Here is a 26273-nt window from a genome sequence, read left to right on the forward strand (position 1 = left end):
CTGTCTTAATGGTAGTTAAATAATGTTGGGAGATCGGACAACAATGTAAAGCAAAAATAGAAAAGGTGCAGTGTAATTGGTAGACATAGTAATTACTTAGTAATTACAACCGTTACACCTGTCCGTGGGATTGCATAGTTACATTTTGTCACGCATTAGATAAACCACAAATTATGAATGACCTTCCAGTAGCCTAGAATTAGCGTAATCTACATTGTGAGTTTATTTGCAAATCTACTAACAGCTACAGTAAATGTTGTTTTTCTTCAAGACTTTCAAGTAATTCAATGCAGCCTCCCTCTGACAAAGCATTCAGCTACAGCGACATCATATAATTTCGCCAAATATAGCCTAGGCTACATTATCTCTCCCCCAGAACACATAGTCATACTCATCCTTTCCAACCAGGCCAATCATAATATGAAGAATCTGACTGAGTGTCTGATGGACTTGGTTTCATAGGGTTAGAGAAACAGGAGAGTTAGTGATGCATTCCCAGTGAATTCACTTTATCCCGGACACATCTGTTGGTGTGGAATCCAGGTAATCCCGTGTGGGACTAGATTTGCTAGACTGTGAGAGCAACCGCTGCATCACTTCCATCCAGTTCCATCTGGCTTCCACAACCATCAGAAGTAATGTGATCCGTGTTGGCGCTACTTGAACAACACAGGAACCATGAATTAGGGTCAAAGTCGGAAGTCCAATTTATCTGAATGATCTGTTTTGTGCCATTTCTACCTTACGTGCCCCTCAATAAAGATGTTTCAAATCTCAGACCTACAAGTATATTGTAGGACTAGGAGAAATGTTTTAAAGCCACCATTTGTAACTTGTTTGTCAACTGCGGTTTGTTTAAAAAAAAAAATAATGTTCTTCTCCCCAATTGGTAATTACGGTCTTGTCCCATCGCTGCAACTCCCGTACGGGAGAGGCGAAGGTCGAAAGCCGTGTGACCTCTGAAACACAACCACACCAAACCGCACTGCTTCTTGACACAATGCTCACTTAACCCGGAAGCCAGCCACACCAATGTGTCGGGGGAAACACCATACAACCGTTTCAGCGTGCATTGCGCCCCGCCAGCCAATAGAGCGCAATGGGACAACCTGGTTGGCCAAACAATCCCCTAACCCAGACAACTATGCACCACCTCATGGGTGTCCCGGTCGTGGCTGTCTACGACACAGCCTGGGATTGAACCAGGATCTGTAGTGATGCAGTTAGCGCTGCGATGCAGTGCATTAGACCGCTGTGCCACTCAGGAGGCCCCAACTGAGGTATGGTTTTGACAGTTATTTGAATAACAGATTAAAAGTGAAGTTTGTGCATTTAAATTCAAAATGTCTAAATGTTATTATTGTTATGCAAATCTGTCCCCATGTTGATCATCAAAAAGTTCATAACAATTATTTGTAGATGAATGCATCTCAAGAGCGATGTAATTGCAGGCCAAGTGCACATGAACAAACACATTTTAGTGTGCAAAAACCGTACTGCAAACCAAATGAGTTTGGGGGTGGGTATCAAACCAGCTTAAGAGTCAAATTTCAACCACTTTGAAACTGAATGTCATTTTAGAATGTCAGAATCAGCCCAATGAAAACAGGGAGATGGATACTGTGTGTTAATGACAATGAGATTAATCAAATGGTGTGTATTGATAAGGATTCTCTAAATAGCCCTTCCTGTGCACAGATATTTTATTCTAGCTCCTATTGTCAAATTGTCTACAGATGTCCAGATCATAGTTAACGAGGCCAATTTTCCAGCTCAGCAGAGACAAGGTTTTTGGCAAAAAATACAATTAACAACATTTTTGTTTACCCAACAAGCGGTGCTTGTCCTCAATTATCTTTACCTAATATAATTTCAGAGTAGCTAAAGCTATGGGTTTGTGTCCAAACAAATCATCCCAAATTGTTGTGAAACCTGTGTACAGATTCTCGCTCTCTCAAAAAGAGAGAGGGGGGGATAGAGAAAGAGCAAGCGAGAGTCAGTTATAGACCTGAAGCTTGATTCACAATAACATTATCCATCTTCTGTCCCCCAAAGTCATCTTTTTTCTCACCCCGCCCCCATAAAGACCCTCACACATTTTTCCAGCTCCTCTTAACAATGTAATTCCACATGTGACCTCTTTCTATCATGACACAAGGCGAGACCCAGATGCAGACACAGGAGGCAGACGTTTGGAGTCTTACAATGTTGATTAATGCAAAGGGGTAGGCAAGAGAATGGTCGTGGACAGGCAAAAAGGTCAAAACCAGGAGTCCAGGAGGTACAGAGTGGCAGACAGGCTCGTGGTCAAGGCAGGCAGAATGGTCAGGCAGGCAGGCACAGAATCTAGAACAGGCAAGGGTCAAAACCAGGAGGACTATGAAAAAGAGAATTGCAAAGGCAATTGCAAAAACGATGGTAGACTTGGAACATACAAGACGAACTGGCACAGAGAGACAGGAAACACAGGGATGAATACACTGGCACAGAGAGACAGGAAACACAGAGAAAAATACACTGGGAAAACAAGCGACACCTGGAACAGGTGGCGACAATAACGAGGAAGGGTGAAACAGATCAGACTGTGACACTTTCATCTTTCACCTGAAACAGACCCATTTTTCTCCTTTTGAATGCACATGGCCGCGTGCTTTACCTGATGTGAGCATACTGAAGGCCTGAATAATGAATTGTGCCATTGCACTGGAAACAAACGCTTCAGCATCAGTTCTCATCAGCCAGTGCTCACTATCTCTCAGGAGTTTTTTTCTCTCCCTCTCCTCTTCCTCCCTCTCGTTTTATAGTAATAGATTCAAGCAGCTTGATGACGTAAATCCCTCTCTTTGCTCCCACCTCAGGCACTTTGAGGAAAGGCTAGCGATCTGTGACTCGCAGCAGCTAAGAGACCCACTTCTTTAATGCAAACATGGCAGACCAATTCAAATCAAAATCTACCATTTATATATTTCGTAATACCGTATACTTTACTTCATTTGGTGAGGTTGGTGTCATTCTCTGTGCAAAGACACACGTGCAATGTCTCTGTGAAGCGAGGGAGATTAATCAAAGGATGTGAATGAGGGTAAGAGGAGATGAGAGAAGAGGGGGATGGACGAGGCTGGCTTTGATCTCTCCCCTGAAAGAAAGCTTGGGTTTACCTCCAGAACTCCTCTCGGACAGTTGTGGTAGGCTATGGGGGTTGGAGGAGGGGCTACCTCAGCCGGAGTAAACTCTGAAAATCTGCCTGGATACTCTTGAGTCCCTTTATACCGTAGCCACTTTCTAAAAACAACCCACAAAAAAATCATACAATTGACAATCGGGTATCCATAAGTAAGGCAACCAATAGAGGCCTTTGCAACATAAACTGTCTCATGATGTCTTCAATTCTTTCTAGTTTAGTCAATGAATTTCAGGGCTCTGTTTAATCAAACTCGCATTGGTGTATTTAGACAGTGGCTTGAATCATGGTAAAATAAAATCACTGACTTATTTTGGGTATATTAAAACCACTAATGCTTCCTGAGACTTGCTTTTCAGTGTCAGGGCTTAGTCCAATCTGTTAAACTGAAGCGTTACTGATTCTGCCATAGAGATGTAAAGGTCATTTCTCATTGAGCCGAGATATGCAGCATTTACCGTGAATGTGGTCTTTAAATTTCAATCATTCTGTAAATATGAACTTCTGAGATGGGGATCGAATAGAGCCCTAAGAAGTGCAGCAGTTTTTAAAACATGACACTGCACCAACATTGCTCCGTCAGGTTCGATTTGAATTCCAGACTCGGTCTTTGTGCAGTTGAACTTTGTGAATGTGCTTTCATGTGCTGCAACCGTGTGTGTGTCTTAGTTCAGGTAAAGCCTGTGTCGCCTCTCGTAGATGTGTTAAAAGGAAAAACGCCCCAGCCTCCTGCAGTATTTTTTTTGATGTGTGCCGTGCACATAGCAAATGCATACTACCAGAGGACACTAACATTCTGAGCAAATTGCTGGGCTAAAACAATCACTTAGAGGTGAGGGAGAACCCTTTAAATAGACCGAGGAGACAAATATACCAAAGGGCATGGCAATGATCTGGGTCATAAACCAACCATTTCCATTGATTTCCACTCCTACTCTCTATCCAATTGAATGGTGTTATTCATAGAATATATTGAAATGATGTACATTAAGTAAGTATATTCGTGTAATATTGATTTGATCGTAATCAAATTCTCTCAGACCGATCCTTATAACATCATGAAGCTCATGTAGAAGTTTAGATTTGTGGCAGTTTTATTATCGTGTCCTCTGATGATGTGGAGTAGATCTTCAAACATCCCCCTTCCTCTTCCTCCCCCAAGTTGAGTCTAATAATAGGAATCGAGTAGGAATTAGACATCACTTTGCAAGCCATGTGGAGTGTGGTTTATAGAGCCAGGAGTTTCAGACCACAGTTTAAGGGAATAACTATGACATCAAAGACAGGATTATGTTATTTACAATCCCCCTCTTCCTCCCCCATGTAGGTTGAGTAATACCAAGAAGCAGGCGGTGCACACGGTGATGGGCATCTGGATGGTGTCCTTCATCCTGTCCACACTGCCCGCCGTGGGCTGGCACGACACCATCGACCGCTTCTATGCCCGCGACTGCCGCTTCATCGTCACGGAGATCGGCCTGGGCTTCGGCGTGTGCTTCCTGCTGCTGATCGGCGGCAGCGTGGCCATGGGCATCATCTGCATCGGCATTGCCCTCTTCCAGACCTTCGCCATCCACGCGGGCCACAAGGCCGACAAGAACAAGTTCAACGTGCCCACCATCGTGGTGGAGGACGCTCAGGGCAAGCGGCGCTCGTCCATCGACGGCTCGGAATCGCTCAAGACCTCGCTGCAGATCACCTACCTGATCAGCGGCATCGTCTTCATTTATGACTTCCTCACCGGCTTCCCCATCCTGGTGAGTTCAGCTTCAAGTTTTAATAGTGGTATGTACAGGATACACATGGTATATACAGTCCAATGAAATGCTTACTTGCAGTTTCCCTCTCAATAATGTAACAACAATAAGAAATAATAAAAGATAAGAATAAGAATAACCAGGAAATGGCTCTCTGGTAGAATATAATAAAATGTTTAGCATAAGTATAAATATAGGAAAGGCACTCAACAATTGATAGTAGAATATTTACACGTGTGTTGGGAAAGGGGGGATTGGAGAGCAGGTTTTTAAACTGTTTAGCAATAATAAATAAAAGTCTAGTAGCAGCAGTTGTGATGTGTGTGTTGCATGGGTGTATACAGTGCCTTGCGAAAGTATTCGGCCCCCTCGAACTTTGCGACCTTTTGCCACATTTCAGGCTTCAAACAAAGATATAAAACTGTATTTTTTTGTGAAGAATCAACAACAAGTGGGACACAATCATGAAGTGGAACGACATTTATTGGATATTTCAAACTTTTTTAACAAATCAAAAACAGAAAAATTGGGCGTGCAAAATTATTCAGCCCCCTTAAGTTAATAGTTTGTAGCGCCACCTTTTGCTGCGATTACAGCTGTAAGTCGCTTGGGGTATGTCTCTATCAGTTTTGCACATTGAGAGACTGACATTTCATATCTTTATGTTTGAAGCCTGAAATGTGGCAAAAGGTCGCAAAGTTCAAGGGGGCCGAATACTTTCGCAAGGCACTGTATGTGTGTATGTGGATGTGTGTGTGTGTGAGTGCATGAGTGTTAAGTTGTGGAGAGTCAGTGCAGGTGGTCAGTCCAGTTCAAGTCTTCAGTCTGATGTCTTGTGGATAGAAACTGTCTGAGCCTGTTGGTATCAGACTGGATGCTCCGATACCGTCTGCCCGATGGTAAGGAATTGAACAGTCTGTGGCTGTGGTGTGTGGGGTCCTTGATGATGCTGTGGGACTTCCTCATGCACCGTTTTGAGTGGATGTCCAGGCCGTGGCCATGATGCAGCTGGTCAGGACACTCTCGATGGGTGCAGCGGTAGTATTTGGAGAGGGGGCGTGACAATTTTATTTAACCACCGTAGGAAGTAGAGGCGGTGTTGAGCCATCTTGACAAGAGTGGCGGTGTTGTGTTGTGGTGTTGTTGTTTTCATGGTTCAAATTGTGTGTGTCTGTGTGTGTGTTTGTATGCGTGTGTGTGTGTGTGTGTTTGTGTGCAGAACATATATGGGTTTTATGCAGCCTTTCCCCATAGTCCCCCCGCCCCACATCCTCTCTGGCACAAGTCTGCCCACTTATGCAGTGGTGGGGGGGAAACGGGTTAGATGTATTGGATGGTTATACAGTCTGTTGTTAAAACTTTATAACGCAAATAATAATACATAAAAACTCAGTAATACAAGCCTTGTAGTTGGTGGTTGAATTATAGAGCTGTTCTGTGCTGTAGTTTAGTCCATTTCTGCCATCGGTAAAGGGTGTAATGGTTCACCAAACACGGTACGTATTGCGGTTTTGGAGTCACGGTTCGGTTTTTGGTACAAAGGGGGAATTACATGCCATTCACAATGTTCAGTGTTCACAATGGTCCTGGCATTGTCTGTTGTGACTCTGGCATTGTCTGTTGTGACTCTGGCATTGTCTGTTGTGACTCTGGCATTGTCTGTTGTGACTCTGGCATTGTCTGTTGTGACTCTGGCATTGTCTGTTGTGACTCTGGCATTGTCTGTTGTGACTCTGGCATTGTCTGTTGTGACTCTGGCATTGTCTGTTGTTTCCACTCTGCTTTTGTAACCATGTGGGAGGTGGGAATTTACCAGTTGTGAAGTCGTAAATAGCAGTTGGATGCATTCAAGTTATTTTGTCTCATTGAGAAATGCCAATTGGCTATCATGCATGTAAACAAATTATAGAGTTGAAAAACCACATGAATAGATTGCTTTTTATGTATAATGTTTTGCTGTTGCATTTAACTGCCAAACATGCTGTTATAGAGGCCATTTCCTTAGTAATTGACGTCAGAGGTCACCATGTAGGAAAAGTGGGTGCTCAAGATGAGTTTCCCACAAGTAATTACCAGTTGGATTTTTCCCAGTTGTATGTGGTAAATACCGACTTGCATCTTGGTTACGAACGCACCATGACACTGCCTCCTTCAGTGTCAGATGATTCTCATAAAGGGGGTGTGCCTATAGCACAGTACATCTCCCATTCCAGGTTAATGTTATGGGCTGTCACTGTTAAGTAAATGCAACACAGGGTGCATTGGCCAATTAGTTGAAAACTTCGGCTTTGGCTTTCTTATATAGAGCAGGTACTACTTGTTTGCTGAAATGGGTGCAAGGGAAGTTTGTAATGAGTTTCGAGCACTTTCAAGAGTTGCTGACAATCACTGGAAAACCACCGAGTGGATAAACCGTGGCAAGTGGATAAACCTCATCTACCCTCTGTTCTATTGGCGAACGTGCAATCACTGGTCCCCACAGTGACCGTACGTACATATCCCAACCAGAAGCCATGAATTACAGGCAACATCCTCACTGAGCTAAAGGCTAGAGATGCTGCTTTTAAGGAGTGTGACTAATTCGGACGCTTATAAGAAATTCCATTACTCCCTCCATTAGACCATCAAACAGGCATATACAGGACTAAGATTGAATCTTACAGGACTAAGATTGAATCTTACTACACCGGCTGACGCATGTCGGTTGTGGCAGGGCTTGCAAACTATCACGGATTACAAAGGGAAAACCAGCTGCGAGCTGCCCAGTGACGCGAGCCTACCAGACGAGTTAAATGCCTTCTATCCTCGCTTTGAGGCAAGCGATGCTGAACCATGCATGAGAGCACCAGCTGTTTAAACAGGTTAACATTCACAAGACTGCAGGGCCAGACGGATTACCAGGATGCCTACTCAGAGCATGCGCTGACCAGCTGGCAAGTATCATCACTGACATTTTCAACCTCTTCCTGACCCAGTCTGTCATACCTACATGTTTCAAGCAGACCACCATAGTCACTGTGCCCAAGAACACCAAGGTAACCTGTCTAAATGACTATCGCCCCTTAGCACTCACATCTGTAGCCATGAAATGCTTTGAAAGGCTGATCATGGCTCACATCAACACCATCATCCCAGACACCCTGGACCCACTCCAAGTTGGATACCGCCCCAACAGATGCACAGATGACGCAATCTCTATTGCACTCCACATTACCCTTTCCCATCTGGACAAAAGGAACACTTATGTGAGAATGCTGTTCATTGAAAACAGCTCAGCTTTCAACACCATAGGGCGACAGGTAGCCTAGTGGTTAAGAGCGTTGGGCCAGTAACCCGAAAGGTCGCTGTTTCGAATCCCTGAGACGACTAGGTGAAGAATCTGTTGATGAGCCCTTGAGCAAGGCACTTAACCCTAATTGCTCCTGTAAGTTGCTCTGGATAAGAGTGTCTGTTAAATGACAAAAAAAAAAATCTAAATATTGCCCTCCAAACTCATCAATAAGCTAAGGACCCTGGGACTGAACACCTCCCTCTGCAACTGCATCCTAGAGTTCCTGACGGGCCGCTCACAGGTGGGCCATTGACATTGATGAGCCTGTAGGGGAGCGGGTCAAGCGCTTCAAGTTCCTCGGTGTCAACATAAGTAAGGACCTATCCTGGTCCAAACACATCAACACAGTCTTGAAGAGGGCACAACAAATGTCTCTTCCCCCTCAGGAGGCTGAAAAGATTTGGCATGGGCCCTCAAATCCTCAAAAGGTTCTACAGCTGCACCATTGAGAGCTTCTTGACTGGCTGCATCACCGCTTGGTATCGCAACTCTTTGGCATACGACCACAAGGCGCTATAGAGGATAGTGAGTACGGCCCGGCACATCACTGGGGCCAAGCTCTCTGCTATCCAGGCCCTAAAAATGTTCTCTCTTCTACCGCACAGCAAGCGGTACCGGAGCTCCAAGTCTGGAACCAAAAGGCTCCTGAACAGCATCTACCCCCAACCCATAATACTGCTGAACAGTTAATCAAATGGCTACCCGGACAATTTGCACTGACACACTTTTTTTTTGCACTGGCTCTATTAACACTCACTGGATTCTACCCACAACCTCACACATACTACACTGACACGCCAAAACACACATAAGCACACACTTTTTAACTCTGAATTGTTGGGAAAGGGCTCGTAAGTAAGTATTTCGCAGTAAAGTCTGTTGTACACCTGTTGTATTCGGTGCATGTGACAAATAACAGTGATTTGATTTGAATGGGTGCATATCCACGACTACAAAGCAAAGACTAAAAATATATACATCTGGCCTACCTTTTGCTATTGCAATCTCTTTGGCCCTGTCAGAATCAGCTGCCAAGGGCTGCTTGAATGCAGAGGGAATATGATGCTGTGTTGTTGTTTCTTTGCGTTTCAGTCTTTCGTTATAAATTGCGGTGATGTCGGCGTAAATGTGTCAACATATTTGAGGTGTTGGCAGCTGCAGAGGCTAGTCTCCTTGAGCGTGGCGACATACTGTTAACGTTTTGTCCACCACTCTCTGTCCATCGCCGTAGTAATCGACTGGGAAGACAACAAACTGGAGATTTAAACGATGATGGAGGATCCTCCAATTCTGCTTTATTGACCCCACCACTCGCTATCTTACAGAACTAGTTCCCGGCTGCGTCTCACAAAAGGGACAACACTAATTAAGATTAGAATTTTCATCACAACGTGCACATAGGTTCTAGTTGTTCAAACGGAATAGCCTGAAATGTTGTTGTTTTTTCAGCTCAGATTTACCCGAGTCATAGGCCTACAACGCAGCATAGGCATAGCCTATAGGCCTAGCGTTTTCAGTATGGAAATGTCAATGTTTTTATCTATTCATTTGGGTTCACAGTGCAGCCCAAACCGAGGTCCCTATATCAAATGGTTGAATATGAATACATTTACGTTAGCTCCTCCGTCGCGACGTTACCTGAACGCCCATCTGCGGCCTGCTAACCGTTAGCTATCTTACCGGCTGCTATCTGAATAGACAATCGGACAATTTATTTATTTTTATTATTATTATGTTTTCTTCTTGGGCATCTATAACTATATCTATTGTTTTTATTTTTGTTGTTGTGTGATTTGGATTAATCCCCTCTACCACACGGAACCCCACTAATCTACTGACAGAACGCAAGAGGTGGCTAACAACAGACCTCCATCCTATGCTAGCTTGCTACCGATGGCCTGGCTAGCTGTCTAAATCACCAACCAACCTCTCCACTCACCGGACCCTTTTGATCACTCGACTAAGCATGCCTCTCCTTAATGTCAATATGTCTTGTCCATTGCTGTTCTGGTTAGTGTTTATTGGCTTATTTCACTGTAGAGCCTCTAGTCCTGCTCACTATACCTTATCCAACCTATTAGTTCCACCACCCACACATGCAATGACATCTCCTGGTTTCAATGATGTTTCTAGAGACAATATCTCTCTCTTCATCACTCAATACCTAGGTTTACCTCCACTGTATTCACATCCTACCATACATTTGTCTGTACATTATACCTTGATGCTATTTTATCGCCCCCAGAAACCTCCTTTTACTCTATGTTCCAGACGTTCTAGACGACCAATTCTCATAGCTTTTAGCCGTACCCTTATTCTACTCCTCCTATGTTCCTCTGGCGATGTAGAGGTGAATCCAGGCCCTGCAGTGCCTAGCTCCACTCCTATTCCCCAGGCGCTCTCTTTTGATGACTTCTGTGACCGTAATAGCCTTGGTTTCATGCATGTTAACATTAGAAGCCTCCTCCCTAAGTTTGTTCTATTCACTGCTTTAGCATACTCAGCCAACCCGGATGTTCTAGCTGTGTCTGAATCCTGGCTTAGGAAGACCACCAAAAATTCAGAAATTTTAATTCCAAACTACAACATTTTCAGACAAGATAGAACTGCCAAAGGGGGCGGTGTTGCAATCTACTGCAAAGATAGCCTGCAGAGTTCTGTCCTACTATCCAGGTCTGTACCCAAACAATTTGAACTTCTACTTTTAAAAATCCACCTCTCTAAAAACAAGTCTCTCACCGTTGCCACCTGCTATAGACCACCCTCTGCCCCCAGCTGTGCTCTGGACACCATATGTGAACTGATTGCCCCCCATCTATCTTCAGAGTTCGTGCTGCTAGGTGACCTAAACTGGAACATGCTTAACACCCCAGCCATCCTACAATCTAAACTTGATGCCCTCAATCTCACACAAATTATCAATGAACCTACCAGGTACCTCCCCAAAGCCTTAAACACGGGCACCCTCATAGATATCATCCTAACCAACTTCCCCTCTAAATACACCTCTGCTGTCTTCAACCAAGATCTCAGTGATCACTGCCTCATTGCCTGCATCCGTAATGGGTCAGCGGTCAAACGACCTCCACTCATCACTGTAAAACGCTCCCTGAAACACTTCTGCGAGCAGGCCTTTCTAATCGACCTGGCCGGGGTATCCTGGAAGGATATTGATCTCATCCCGTCAGTAGAGGAAGCCTGGATATTTTTTAAAAATGCCTTCCTAACCATCTTAAATAAACATGCCCCATTCAAGAAATTTAGAACCAGGAACAGATATAGCCCTTGGTTCTCCCCAGACCTGACTGCCCTTAACCAACACAAAAACATCCTATGGCGTTCTGCATTAGCATCGAACAGCCCCGTGATATGCAGCTGTTCAGGGAAGCTAGAAACCATTATACACAGGCAGTTAGAAAAGCCAAGGCTAGCTTTTTCAAGCAGAAATTTGCTTCCTGCAACACTAACTCAAAAAGTTCTGGGACACTGTAAAGTCCATGGAGAATAAGAACACCTCCTCCCAGCTGCCCACTGCACTGAAGATAGGAAACACTGTCACCAATGATAAATCCACCATAATTGAGAATTTCAATAAGCATTTTTCTACGGCTGGCCATGCTTTCCACCTGGCTACTCCTACCCCGGACAACAGCACTGCACCCCCAACAGCAACTCGCCCAAGCCTTCCCCATTTCTCCTTCTCCCAAATCCATTCAGCTGATGTTCTGAAAGAGCTGCAAAATCTGGACCCCTACAAATCAGCCGGGCTAGACAATTTGGACCCTTTCTTTCTAAAATTATCTGCCGAAATTGTTGCCACCCCTATTACTAGCCTGTTCAACCTCTCTTTCGTGTCATCTGAGATTCCCAAAGATTGGAAAGCAGCTGCGGTCATCCCCCTCTTCAAAGGGGGACACTCTTGACCCAAACTGCTACAGACCTATATCTATCCTACCGTGCCTTTCTAAGGTCTTCGAAAGCCAAGTCAACAAACAGATTACCGACCATTTCGAATCTCACCATACCTTCTCTGCTATGCAATCTGGTTTCAGAGCTGGTCATGGGTGCACCTCAGCCACGCTCAAGGTCCTAAACGATATCTTAACCGCCATCGATAAGAAACATTACTGTGCAGCCGTATTCATTGATCTGGCCAAGGCTTTCGACTCTGTCAATCACCACATCCTCATCGGCAGACTCGACAGCCTTGGTTTCTCAAATAATTGCCTCGCCTGGTTCACCAACTACTTCTCTGATAGAGTTCAGTGTGTCAAATCGGAGGGTCTGCTGTCCGGACCTCTGGCAGTCTCTATGGGGGTGCCACAGGGTTCAATTCTTGGACCGACTCTCTTCTCTGTATACATCAATGAGGTCGCTCTTGCTGCTGGTGAATCCCTGATCCACCTCTACGCAGACGACACCATTCTGTATACTTCCGGCCCTTCTTTGGACACTGTGTTAACAACCCTCCAGGCAAGCTTCAATGCCATACAACTCTCCTTCCGTGGCCTCCAATTGCTCTTAAATACAAGTAAAACTAAATGCATGCTCTTCAACCGATCGCTACCTGCACCTACCAGCCTGTCCAACATCACTACTCTGGACGGCTCTGACTTAGAATACGTGGACAACTACAAATACTTAGGTGTCTGGTTAGACTGTAAACTCTCCTTCCAGACCCATATCAAACATCTCCAATCCAAAGTTAAATCTAGAATTGGCTTCCTATTTCGCAACAAAGCATCCTTCACTCATGCTGCCAAACATACCCTTGTAAAACTGACCATCCTACCAGTCCTCGACTTTGGCGATGTCATTTACAAAATAGCCTCCAATACCCTACTCAACAAATTGGATGCAGTCTATCACAGTGCAATCCGTTTTATCACCAAAGCCCCATATACTACCCACCATTGCGACCTGTACGCTCTCGTTGGCTGGCCCTCGCTTCATACTCGTCGCCAAACCCACTGGCTCCATGTCATCTACAAGACCCTGCTAGGTAAAGTCCCCCTTATCTCAGCTCGCTGGTCACCATAGCATCTCCCACCTGTAGCACACGCTCCAGCAGGTATATCTCTCTAGTCACCCCCAAAACCAATTCTTTCTTTGGCCGCCTCTCCTTCCAGTTCTCTGCTGCCAATGACTGGAACGAACTACAAAAATCTCTGAAACTGGAAACACTTATCTCCCTCACTAGCTTTAAGCACCAACTGTCAGAGCAGCTCACAGATTACTGCACCTGTACATAGCCCACCTATAATTTAGCCCAAACAACTACCTCTTTCCCAACTGTATTTAATTTTTATTTATTTATTTATTTTGCTCCTTTGCACCCCATTATTTTTATTTCTACTTTGCACATTCTTCCATTGCAAAACTACCATTCCAGTGTTTTACTTGCTATATTGTATTTACTTTGCCACCATGGCCTTTTTTGCCTTTACCTCCCTTCTCACCTCATTTGCTCACATTGTATATAGACTTGTTTATACTGTATTATTGACTGTATGTTTGTTTTACTCCATGTGTAACTCTGTGTCGTTGTATCTGTCGAACTGCTTTGCTTTATCTTGGCCAGGTCGCAATTGTAAATGAGAACTTGTTCTCAACTTGCCTACCTGGTTAAATAAAGGTAAAATAAAATAAAATAAAAAAACTGCAGATTGAAAGATTTATGGACCATATTCAGTAATGCACTTATAATTTTAGCAGGCATGTGACAAACTAGGCTAAGGCTACAACTCTCAGATAATTCCTCAAGAAATCCTATTCCCGTCACATAGCATTCCACACATTTTAGCATGCTGCTAAGCATTTGCATCTTCTTAAAATGTCATGCAGTATACTGCTATGTAGGCCTGCAATGTTTGCCCACCCCCTGCTGCCCCCTCGCAGTGGTGGCAGCCATTTTGTCTGACATCAGCAGAGCTCCGTCTGTTCGTTGTGCTCCAGAGAGGGAGTAGGGCCGAGGCAGATGGAAAGGAAGAGGATGCACTTTGAGTCAGCACAGGAGGACTCCAAAACACCATAGAAATGAGCTACCTCGCAGGAGAACGGAGCATGAACAGAGTATGCTCAGTGTGGGCCAGTGTGAAGTATAGGCAAACCCATCGTTAATTAGTAGACTAATGTTCCCCGTAGGGCCTCCTATAAGACTAGTTTATTATTTAAATAAACTTTAACGCTTTACCCAGCTCATCTGGGGCTTTAGGTAGCCCTGGAAGTGAGGGAGGCAGGGTGTGTGTGAGTGTGGGTGTCTCTGCTCCAGTGCACGTGTCTGTGTGTGTGTCTCTGCTCCAGTGCCCTTCAAGAGCTGCTCCAAAACATCACACTAGGGGGCGGAGAAAAGTGGCAATGCGTGCATATGCGTGCGTGTGTGTGGCGGGATTCCCCCTCATCTCATTGTGCAAGACTGCTCTACCCAACAGAGTGTTTGGTAGCATTGCAGGTGACATACAGTAAACCCTTGTGATAATCAATGGTTGTTGCCATTTATCACCAATGTGTTGCTACAAATGGCATCACATACAGCTTCTGGAGCCATTTCGCTGACCTTATGAGTGTTCCTTCATAGGAGAGAGAAGTCTGTACCCTAGGGTTAAATCTGCTCTATGGCTAATGTACTATGTCATGTACTTCTCGTGGTTTGTTAGCAGTAGACATCTGCGTAGCCTGTGAAATTTACTCTCCCTCCTTGCTCGTTAATAACCTTGAATTTTGTCAGCAGGTTTTTTTCTTCCTCTACACACTCTTTGGTTTAGCTCTGTTCTCTTCACACAAGTAAACAGATGAAGCACCATCCATCCACACAACAACTCCGGATTCGAAACCTTTAGGAAATGGGTGGGTGGCACAAAGCCAAATTTGGCATAAACTGTCCCTATCATAACGTCTATTGCGTTGGTTAGCAGCTGCAGTTCAAATGTGGGGTCATTCGATTAGCCGCAGTCGACCTGCTGAGAATCCATATGGCAATCAAATAGGTAAAACGTCAGTCAACGACAAAGTGTAATCACAATTCAACGTCTCAGACACGAGACGTATGTGGCAGGGACTCCAGACAATCAAGGATTACAAAGGGAAAACCAGCCATGTTGCGGACACTGACGTCTTGCTCCCGGACAAGCTAAACATCATCTTCGCCCTCTTTGAGGATAACACATTGCTGCTCCCGAGGACCGTGGGCTCTCGTTCTCTGTGGACGACGTAAGACATTTAAGCTTGTTAATCCTCACAGGGCTGCCGGCCCAGACGACATCCCTAGCCGCATGCGCAGACCAGCTGGCTGGAGTGTTTACGGACATATTCAATCTCTCCCTATCCTAGTCTGCTGTCCCCATTTGTTTCAGGATGTCCACCATTGTTCCTGTACCAAGAAAGCAAAGGTAACTGAACTAAATGACTATCTCCCCATAGCACTCACTTCTGTCATCATGAAGTGCTTTGAGAGGCTAGTTAAGGATCATATCACCTTCACGTTACCTGACACCCTAGATCCCACTCAATAGACCCACAGACGATGCAGTCACCATCGCACTGCACACTCCCCATCCCACCTGGACAAAAAGAATACCTATGTAAGAATGCTGTTCATTGACTACAGCTCTGCCCTCCAAGCTCATCATTAAGCTCGGGGCCCTGGGTCTGAACCCCTACCTGTGCAACTGGGTCCTGAACTTCCTGACAGGCCGACCCCCAAGTGGTGAAGGTAGGAAACAACACCTCCACTTCGTGGATCCTCAACACAGGGGCACCACAAGGGTACGTGTTCAGCCCCTTCCTGTACTCCCTGTTCACCCATGACTGCGTAGCCCCACACGCCTCCAAGTCAATCATCAAGTTTGCAGACGACACAACAGTAGTAGGCCTGATTACCAACAATGACGAGACAGCTTACAGGGAGGAAGTGACGGCCCTGGCGGAGTGGTGCCAAGAAAATAACTTCTCCCTCAAAGTCAACAAAATGAAGGTGCTGATCGTGGACTTCTGGAGACAGGAAAAGGAGCACGCCCCCATCCACATTGACAGGGATGCAGTGGAGAAAGTGAAAAGCTTAAGGTTCCTCAGCATACACATCACTGACAATCTGAAATGGTCCACTCACACAGACAGTGTGGAGAAGAAGGGGCGCAACAGCGCCTCTTCAACTTCAGGAGGCTGAAGTAATTTGGCATGGCTCCTCACAAACTTTTACAGATGCACTATTGAGAATATCCTGTCGGGCTGTATCACTGGTACAGCAACTGCACCATCCACAACCGCAAGGCTCTCCAGAGGGTGGTGCAGTCTGCCCAATGCATCACCGGGGGCACACTGCCTGCCAATTTCCCCTGGAATATTTTTAGGCACTGAGCTAATTTCAGGTCTGCTGAGCGCAAACTTGAACGTTGTGAAAATTCTGTGCAACTTCCAACACACGTTTACTGTTAACACTGAGGCTGTACACTCTTTAAGTTACAGTTTTAACAGTGGTCAAGTAGGCTACTGTGGATATTTGATCATAATGTAGGCCTACCAGAACAGTCTACCATCAAAAACAATGTAGAACATGCATCCCATAACATTTTTTTAAACATTTTTTTAATATTAATTTTTTCCCCCTTTTTCGTAGTATCCAATTGTTAGCAGTTACTGTCTTGTCTCATCGCTACAACTCCCGTACGGGCTCGGGAGAGACGAAGGCCGAGAGCCATGCGTCCTCCGAAACACAACCCAACCAAGCTGCACTGCTTCGTAACACAGCGCGCATCCAACCCGGAAGCCAGCCGCACCAATGTGTCGCAGGAAACACCGTACACCTAGCGACCTGGTCAGCGTACACTGCACCCTGCCCGCCACAGGAGTCGCTAGTGCGCGAAGAGACAAGGATATCCCTACCGGCCAAACCCTCCCTAACCCGGACGACGCTAGGCCAATTGTGCATCGTCCCATAGACCTCCCGGTCACGGCCGGCTGCGACAGAGCCTGGGCTCGAAACCAGAGCCTCTAGTGGCACAGTTTTAGACTCTCTGGATCCCACCGGGAAGGCAGAGTTTGTACCTTCAGACACATGGAATGGTTGAAACAGTTTGCCTACCTGGCGCAGGACAGGTGAATCGAGTGCAACTACCACCAACAGCCGGAGACGAATAAATAAAAAATTGGAGATCGACCAGTCGATTGCGATCGACCGGTTGGTGACCACTGTTCTAGAAAGTTGAATGATGTTCAATCTCGTGCTTCTCTCTGTGTGCTGATATATTCTGTGTGGCAGTCCTGGGGGGAGCCTCGCGGCAGTCTCTGGGGAGCTGCGCGGCAGTCTTGGGGCTACTGCACGTACACATGCAGCTTAGAGGGAATGTCACTGCCTGCCCTCCAGGACACCTTCAGCACCCGATGTCACAGGAAGGCCAATAAGATCATCAAGGACATCAACCACCCGATGTCACAGGAAGGCCAAAAGATCATCAAGGACATCAACCACCCGATGTCACAGAATAGCCATCACTAGCCAGCCTCCAACCAGTACCCTGCCATGAACTTAGTCACTGTCACTAGCTGGCTACCACCCGGTTACTCAACCCTGCACCTTAGAGGATGCTGCCCTATGTACATAGTCATGGAACACTGGTCACTTTAATAATGGAACACTGGTCACTTTAATTACAATCTGTTAACAATGCCATCCTATTCAACTATTGCTGTATTTATACTATTCTATCATACATACTGTCCATAATGTCTATACATCCCATCACATATATATATATATTTATACTCCGGACTCTGACATTGCTGCTAATATTTATATGTTTGTTAATTCCATTGTTTTACGTTTAGATCTGTGTGTATTGTTGTGAATTGTTAGATATTATTGCACAAGCATTTCACTACACCCGCAATAACATTTGCTAAATATGTGTATGCGACCAGTAAAATGGGATTTGATTTGAGCGGGCGCACACACAGTGGCTCAGGTTGTGTTGTTGCCATTGTTGTTGCCCTGTCCACAGATGTGTCTAGACTGAGTAATTATACAGTGGAACAAAATGGCGTTAGGATGAATGCACCGTAGTCCTGCCTTACTGACTTTAATTATCTCTTCTTGTGGACTACAGCAGCTGAGGAGATGAGAGGGATTGAATTCCTAAGAGCGCATGCCAAAATGACCAACTCTAAGACGACTCTCATAATCTGAGAGTCCCAAATTCCCAAGAAGGCCAGGGACCTGGGATGATTGTGGCTGTTTTGGCACAAAGGAGAGAGGTTGTGGTTAATGCCTTTTTTCTCTAGGAAAATACTCCTCTTTTAAGCGAGTGGGTGTAGGAGTTCTATTACTCTCTTCTATATTCATCAGCTTGCCTGCTCCACTGTCAGGTTCTCATCCATTTTTCAGTGAGACGTTTTCTTGGGTTATCATGCAGACTTGGAGTCGGTGGTGGTTGTGATCAGTGGGATAGGATAGGAGGGACTGGTGGTAGAAGGGAGGGACCATGCACAGAGACAGGAATCAGGAAGGCAAAGTCTATGTGGTAGGTCTATGAGGGAGAGACCCCACCCCCTATCTTTGCCATTAGGATATAAGGACAATACTTTATTGGTGTTCTTATTGGACAAGTTCAGGTGGCACAGTGACGTTTGAGAATGTTTGCTCCCATTTGGAACCTAATGAGTGTGACTGGGGTTACAGGCTATAGAGGCTGCAGCAGTGTTCGAGCAGAATCTGGTACACGTGTTTGGGCCAGCAGAAAGTTTTTAATATTGTGGAACGATGAAATCGGGACAATATACAGTATATTGTGGCATTCATGAATACAGGGATGTACTGTGATAATACAGGAATATATTGTGATATCTAGGAATACAGGCATATATCGTGACATCAATTAATACAGGCATATATCGTGATATATATAAACAGGTATTTACTGTAATATCCATAGGCCTATATCCATCAATAGACAGCATAAAGCCTAGACCATGTTGTTTGGCATCCAACCTTCATCAGTATTTCCAATGTTAATTGGAATCAATTCCAATGTTCTGTTAATAGATTCCTGGTATACATCCCTTTAATGAATTCAGGTCAGCAATTGCTGGATCGCACTGCTTGCTGTATAGCCAGACAGGCGATGCAATTTGACTTTGCTACCCAATTAACAAGTCAATCCAACTTAATTGATCGTGTGATCAGTTTAAAAGCTACAATTGAAGGCTTCAGGACATTGGCTGGTGATGCCAATTGATTGATTTATAATGGCTTTTGTACTTACTAATAGAGATTTAACCAAAGGCATCAGAGTTTGTACATGAGGATTATTACACATACTTATCAAGGGGACACCTATACTATTGAAAGATAAACTGGTATAGTATTTTCTCTGACTCTCGGTGGAGCAGTAGACAGAGTTTATGTTTTATCACACTCATACATAACAGTTTACTGTGTGTGTGTGTGTGTGTGTGTGTGTGTGTGTGTGTGTGTGTGTGTGTGTGTGTGTGTGTGTGTGTGTGTGTGTGTGTGTGTGTGTGTGTGTGTGTGTGTGTGTGTGTGTGTGTGTGTGTGTGATTTATGGAGGCACATGATATCTGTGTATCCCTCATTTGCTGCGTCACATAATCTCCCCCTGGAGTGAGAGAGAAAAAGGGAGAACGAGAGCGAGTGAGAGAGAGACAAAAGAGAAAGAGAGAGATAGCAGTGGTAGTATTTATGTGTGTAAACCAGTTGGCCATGTCCAGCTGTTTGAAATCGATAAGAGCGAGCGAGACAGAGAGCACACGTTTGGTTATGATCCATTGATTTATTTATACTAGTGGCTGGGGACAATTTCATGAACACTTTGTTTAAACCCCTCTGTATTCCATATGTGACCTTGAATACTACTGTTCTCAGCCGCTTCATCCTTAATGTCATGGGGGATCCATATACCTTCTACACAGTTTCACCCTTTTGACCTGCACCACATACCAGTGGAGACTGGTGAAGGTGGACGACTCAGTAATGGCTGGAATGAAATGGAACGGGAATAAACACAATGGAGCCCACCACTGGCACATGGATGCACGCATGCGCACACACACACACAGACACAAACACAAACACACACATTCGCACAGACACAAACACACACACACAATCACACGCCCCCCTACACACACACACACACACACACATACACACACACACATACATACATACATACAGAATAGGCCCAGTTATACGATATGTGAACAACCGTTAAGTGGCTCTTCAGCAACCTTTAAATGTGATTTATCTGTTGGCTTTATGCCTCTCCTGGTGTCGACACTTCATCTCTGAGTGATACCCCTCTGCCCGTAACATTTACTTACACTCCAAAGAATTATGACCCAAAGTGTGTGTGCAACAGAAACCCTTAAAATGATTATAGCGGATCATATTTCCAGTGTGCCTACTAAAGCACAACAAATCTCCAGCCACTCCCTGGTGGCCTGGAATAATGAGCCATTTAAATGCAAGGGCAGTTATAATACAACATTCATCCAATATATTTATATGGACTTTAGCTGAGAAATACATGCATTTAGTAGATTTTCGCAATTGCTATGCTACTGTATTTCACCCCTCCCACTATGACGGATGGATGGATCCATTGATCCATGTAGAGTGCATGATGATGGTTATCCATGTAGAGTGCATGATGATGGTTATCCATGTAGAGTGCATGATGATGGTGATCCATGTAGAGTGCATGATGATGGTTATCCATGTAGAGTGCATGATGATGGTGATCCATGTAGAGTGCATGATGATAGTTATCCGTGTAGAGTGCATGATGATGGTGATCCATGTAGAGTGCATGATGATAGTTATCCGTGTAGAGTGCATGATGATGGTGATCCATGTAGAGTGCATGATGATAGTTATCCGTGTAGAGTGCATGATGATGGTGATCCATGTAGAGTGCATGATGATAGTTATCCGTGTAGAGTGCATGATGATGGTGATCCATGTAGAGTGCATGATGATAGTTATCCGTGTAGAGTGCATGATGATGGTGATCCATGTAGAGTGCATGATGATAGTTATCCGTGTAGAGTGCATGATGATGGTGATCCATGTAGAGTGCATGATGATAGTTATCCGTGTAGAGTGCATGATGATGGTGATCCATGTAGAGTGCATGATGATAGTTATCCGTGTAGAGTGCATGATGATGGTGATCCATGTAGAGTGCATGATGATGGTGATCCATGTAGAGTGCATGATGATGGTGATCAATGTAGAGTGCATGATGATGGTGATCCATGTAGAGTGCATGATGATGGTTATCCATGTAGAGTGCATGATGATGGTTATCCATCTAGAGTGTATGATGATGGTGATCCATATAGAGTGGGATGCTAATGATAATGATGGTTGTACAAGTAAGAGAGGTGTGGGGGGCTGCCATAATCGACATCTACGTCTTCGGCGCCCGGGGAACAGTGGGTTAACTGCCTTGATCAGGGGCAGAACGACAGATTTTTACCTTGTCAGCTCTGGGATTTGATCCAGCAACCTTTACGTAGCGGGTTAGCCCGGGTACCAGTCTGTTTTTGCTATCATTCCACTCCTTGTACTCCGTGTCATTGTTTGGCAATGACAGATTACAAGGAGTGGAATGATAGCAGAAACAGACTGGTGGCCAGGCTAGTATATAGTATGATGGTACATGCAGAGTGTGTGATGATAGTGATGATGATAGTTATACACTCATGCTGTCTCTCTGAATCTGACTGTATCGCCTTGTGTTGAGAGGAACTGTGACTTCCCCACTCAGAGGTCAAACCAAGTGTAGCCGCTGGAGGGGAGACATGTCGGTGCCTTTATTATGGTGCTTAAAGGCACAATCTGTGATTTTAACAGCCTGACCCTGCCACTTTAGTTTGAGTAAGCTTAGAGGGATGGTTTAATGTAACCCCACTCAAATTCATAGACGGATCTATCGGTGCAAGGAAGGACTGACAGTCTCTGAGATCGACATGATGGTTTTAAACGTATTTCAAAGCTATACATTGTGTTGTTTGTTTATAAAAACTAAAATGCCAAAATACAACAACGATGAGAAATAGGCGTACATCATTGGTTTATGATAGGGTATGACAGTTTATTAAGCTCAAAGGGTGTTACAGTCTTTAACAATCATTATTTGAATTGAACTGAACATTGAATGGGGGAAATCTCACAGATTGTGCATTCAAAGGCAAATGTGAATTTCATTTTATTAACTTGATTGAGTATTTAGTACTAAGCCCTAATAAGCCTGTCCTCTGATGATTTTGTTGACTTGATTCATTGTGATTGGGTGGTCTGTTGGCTTGCGGTGTACAGTATAGGGATTTGCCTGCCATAGAAACCCTTAGGCGGGCCCCTTAAGCATTTTTACGGAACGTCTAAGTCCAAACTGCCAAAATAAAACAGTCAGGGGAATTGAAATTTCCAAAAACAATTCATTTAACAGAATTTATTTTGTTATTAAGTTTGAGCAAAAGAACACAGCATTAGCCATGGCAAAATGCATAGTATTGCAGGAAATTATCTTTAAAACAGCAAATGTTCTCTCAGCTACATGGCAGAATGTGTAGAATCCAGGGGTAGTCGGTGCCGTTTAAGATGAGGGAAGGCGATTATTTTTTTTATGAGCAGGGCCTTATTTCTATTACAACATATTGGATGACTGTCATTCATATTCCATTCACCCAGCTCAATGTAACATTGATAGGTTTGGGCTACTACATGATACTAGAATTTCCCCGATATGAGGTCCCATCATGGTCCCATGGTCCCATCATGGTCAGGTCCCATTTCCCATCATGAGGTTGCTACAACCTAGCCTATGAATGAAAGTTTACAGCGAAGGTGCACAGGTCAAGAGAAGTTTGAGTAATCAAGGTGACAGACACTGACACATTCAAAACCGCCTTGCACAATCTTGCCTGCATCTAGCTGATTTAGGGTGTAATCATCAGTCCAACAAGAGTTTCTATTGAACAAATTCAGGTATATTTATCCCTGTTTTGTTCTGTTTGTTGTTTCCATTTAAGAATTGTTTTTCAACAGAATCGGCGGAATGAATACACCCTTGATCACACTCAAACACGGTTCACTTTCATAGCAGCCACATACAAACAGCATGATCCCTTTGATCGATAGATAACTCCTCCTGTCACCTTTTCCCTTCGCTTGTGGACTTCAACGCACAACACATCAGCTGTATGTGACCAGGCGAAAAAACTTTCCAAGCCAAACCTTCATATCATAACCACTACACACAGCCTACAGCATTGTCACCATATTAGCTAATGTCATAGTCAACATAGCTACTTTTTATCCAGAAAAACCCTGCAGTATCTTACATCTAATGGAGATGTAGATTAGGTTGAGAGTGATCTAATCGGCCTAATCGAGTGGCTCATTGATGTACCCTCCATTGTGCTCCTGAAGTTGACTCATTACACCAGGGACGTCGCTCAGCAGGGCCTAAAATTTAGCACATGCCACCTGCCAAATGCAGGTAGATTTTGGCATTGGCAAGTAAGATGTGTATTTTGTGAATAAAAATAGTCAAGCATGATCACATTTATAGGAAAATAAATGCTGCAGTGGTTTTCAAAGTATTTCTGACATTTTGTTTGATAGCTGCTAAATTCTATGCACAAAGTCAAAGAACTATGAATCCTATATAGCCTATTCCACCTTGCCCTGCAACACTGCCTGGCTGGGGCCTCTTCGCACATGAAGAGCTGAGTGAAAGATTCATTTTTAGAAGCACTGCACACAGGCATAAAAGTCGAACTCATTTACTTGAAACGAAGTGAGACTTTGTCCTTGTGTTTCTTGGCTATTTACATTGTTTTGTTCACAAGTTAGGTTCTTTTTCTGTTTGAGTTTCAACTGCTGGGGAAGAGAAGACACTTAATCAGACACTTAAACTACTAATCAGACTCAATTTCACATGCACAAACATGACTGGAGTCACGCTACCACGGCAACCTCCCGCCCATAAAGGGGCAGGTGAAAATGTTTGTCTGTGATATTTTGGTTAAAAGACTTATGTCACAAAATGTATAATTATTCAATATACCACATTAGTTAATTATTACTAGTAATACATAATTATTTTTTTTAAACATTACAAAACATGCTCATCCGTTTATTTTCTGTTTTGTTGGTGTAATTTTAGTGGGGGTGAAAGTATTTTGGCTGGTAAAAAATCTGAGTGGCGTAGATTTTTTAAAATCTACTTAAATCTACCTGCCACAGTGGCTGGTGAACCGAAAAGTAAATGTTATGCCCTGTTGCTCAGGCTGGTTAATTAGTTGAATTAATCAATTTGATTAAAGTGTCAAGGCCCAGTGAAAAGGAGTACATGCTTTGGTCCTGGAACACACTATACTATATTATACTCTACTCTACTCTACTCTACTCTACTCTACTCTACTCTACTCTACTCTACTCTGCTATACTCTACTCTACTCTACTCTACTCTACTCTACTCTACTCTACTCTACTCTACTCTACTCTACTCTGCTCTACTATACTATACACTTTTGCTCAGGGAGAGGCACCACAGACACACTTCTCTGCTGGTGTTTCTTGAGATGTAAACATAAACCGCTCTGTTGGAAAAATATCCGCTTGGGTATTGTAGTAGTTTCGCTTTGTACTTGATGTTGACCGGACTATGCCTTGTGCCCTCCATCTTCCCTTCCTCCCTCTATCCCTCTCATGCAGGTGGTGAGCTTTACCAGTCTGAAGTATGACCGCTCCTACAGCTGGATGGTGCTGTGCGTGCTGTGGTGCTCCATCGCTCAGTCCATCCTGCTGCCCATGTTCCTGTGGGCGTGCGACCGCTACCGCGCAGATGTGCGCATGGTCTGGGAGAAGTGTGTGGCCATCATGTCCAACGACGACGTGGACGAAGGTAAAACAGGCGAGGAGGGGGAGGTGGAGCAGGCCAGGTTCCATCTGTCCACCATCTACCCCCTCCAATCCCTGGCTATGGTGACTTCATAACATGAGGGGGGGGGTAAGAGGTAGGGGGTAGAGGTCTGGAAGTCTGGTCCTGGAGAACTGGCATAGGACCTGTGGGCATTTGATTAAGCGGGGGTTAAGGGTAGAGGTCAGCAACCCCCAGTCCTGGAGCCTCTGCTGGCGTCTCACCTTAGTGCACAATCCCAATCTTAGCTTTGGCATTGGTTGATTTATGAATGGATGATTTGATAGTCATCTGTGAATGGATTCAGAAGATATAAAACTGGATTTGAATTCTGAATCGGGCAATTGATTTACATTGGGGGCGCCATGTAGGTCTATGGTGATGTTCTGTCGAAAGTAGTAAAATTCACGAATTGAGCATGATTGATTGTAGATAAACTTCAACTGAAATAAGCAGACCTAGAAGGTTCTCCGGGAGCAGGGTTGAAGAGATCTTGTTTTGAGAGTGATGTCTGTTCAGCTTACAACGCTAGATTTGATTCAGTATATATCATTTTCCTTTAATGTGGTCATATGTAGCCATCCGGGGTCCTTATGTGATCGGTCTAATTTGATGTGGTCTAATTTATCATGTGACCTATCATGGGACCTTTTTCTCCAAGTGGAGAGGAAGTGACCAAACAAAAAGTGTCTGTAGGAAGGACTTATAGCCACATTTTGTGGTTTCATTCTTAGTGGGCTCATTTAAAAAGAGTGAATTGTATGCTATGCTCTCGGACTGTTACAAGATATTGCTGGAAAAGCACATACTTTCCCCGCAGAATTTGACTTTGTTTCACTTGAATGAATTCAAACTGTGAAATCTTCCCTGGCCTAGAACACCCTGACACACGACGCAGAAATAAAGAGAGGATTTATGAAGATTTACAACCAAACCAATACTGAAGGACTTTAACTAGATAAAAAAAGCTCAGTACATTTCAGCACGATGGTCATATTTCCAATCCTATGAGATTCTGGTATGCGTTTTTCTTAAATCTATGATACACATCGAGGCATGAT

General features: G+C 44.3%; 1 protein-coding gene across 2 annotated transcripts in view; it reads left to right on the forward strand.

The window, feature by feature from the left end:
• Positions 1 to 26273, forward strand: part of LOC112233040 (probable G-protein coupled receptor 153) — a 62301-nt gene that overhangs the window by 27769 nt on the left and 8259 nt on the right. For both annotated transcript variants that reach the window (XM_024400403.2, XM_042299352.1), the window contains exons 3-4: positions 4509 to 4938; positions 25008 to 25197. In XM_024400403.2, the coding sequence (XP_024256171.1) occupies positions 4509 to 4938; positions 25008 to 25197 (620 nt within the window). The remainder of the gene's footprint in view (positions 1 to 4508; positions 4939 to 25007; positions 25198 to 26273) is intronic.

This window comes from Oncorhynchus tshawytscha, linkage group LG16 (assembly GCF_018296145.1).
Source record: "Oncorhynchus tshawytscha isolate Ot180627B linkage group LG16, Otsh_v2.0, whole genome shotgun sequence".
Taxonomy (NCBI): Eukaryota; Metazoa; Chordata; class Actinopteri; order Salmoniformes; family Salmonidae; genus Oncorhynchus; species Oncorhynchus tshawytscha.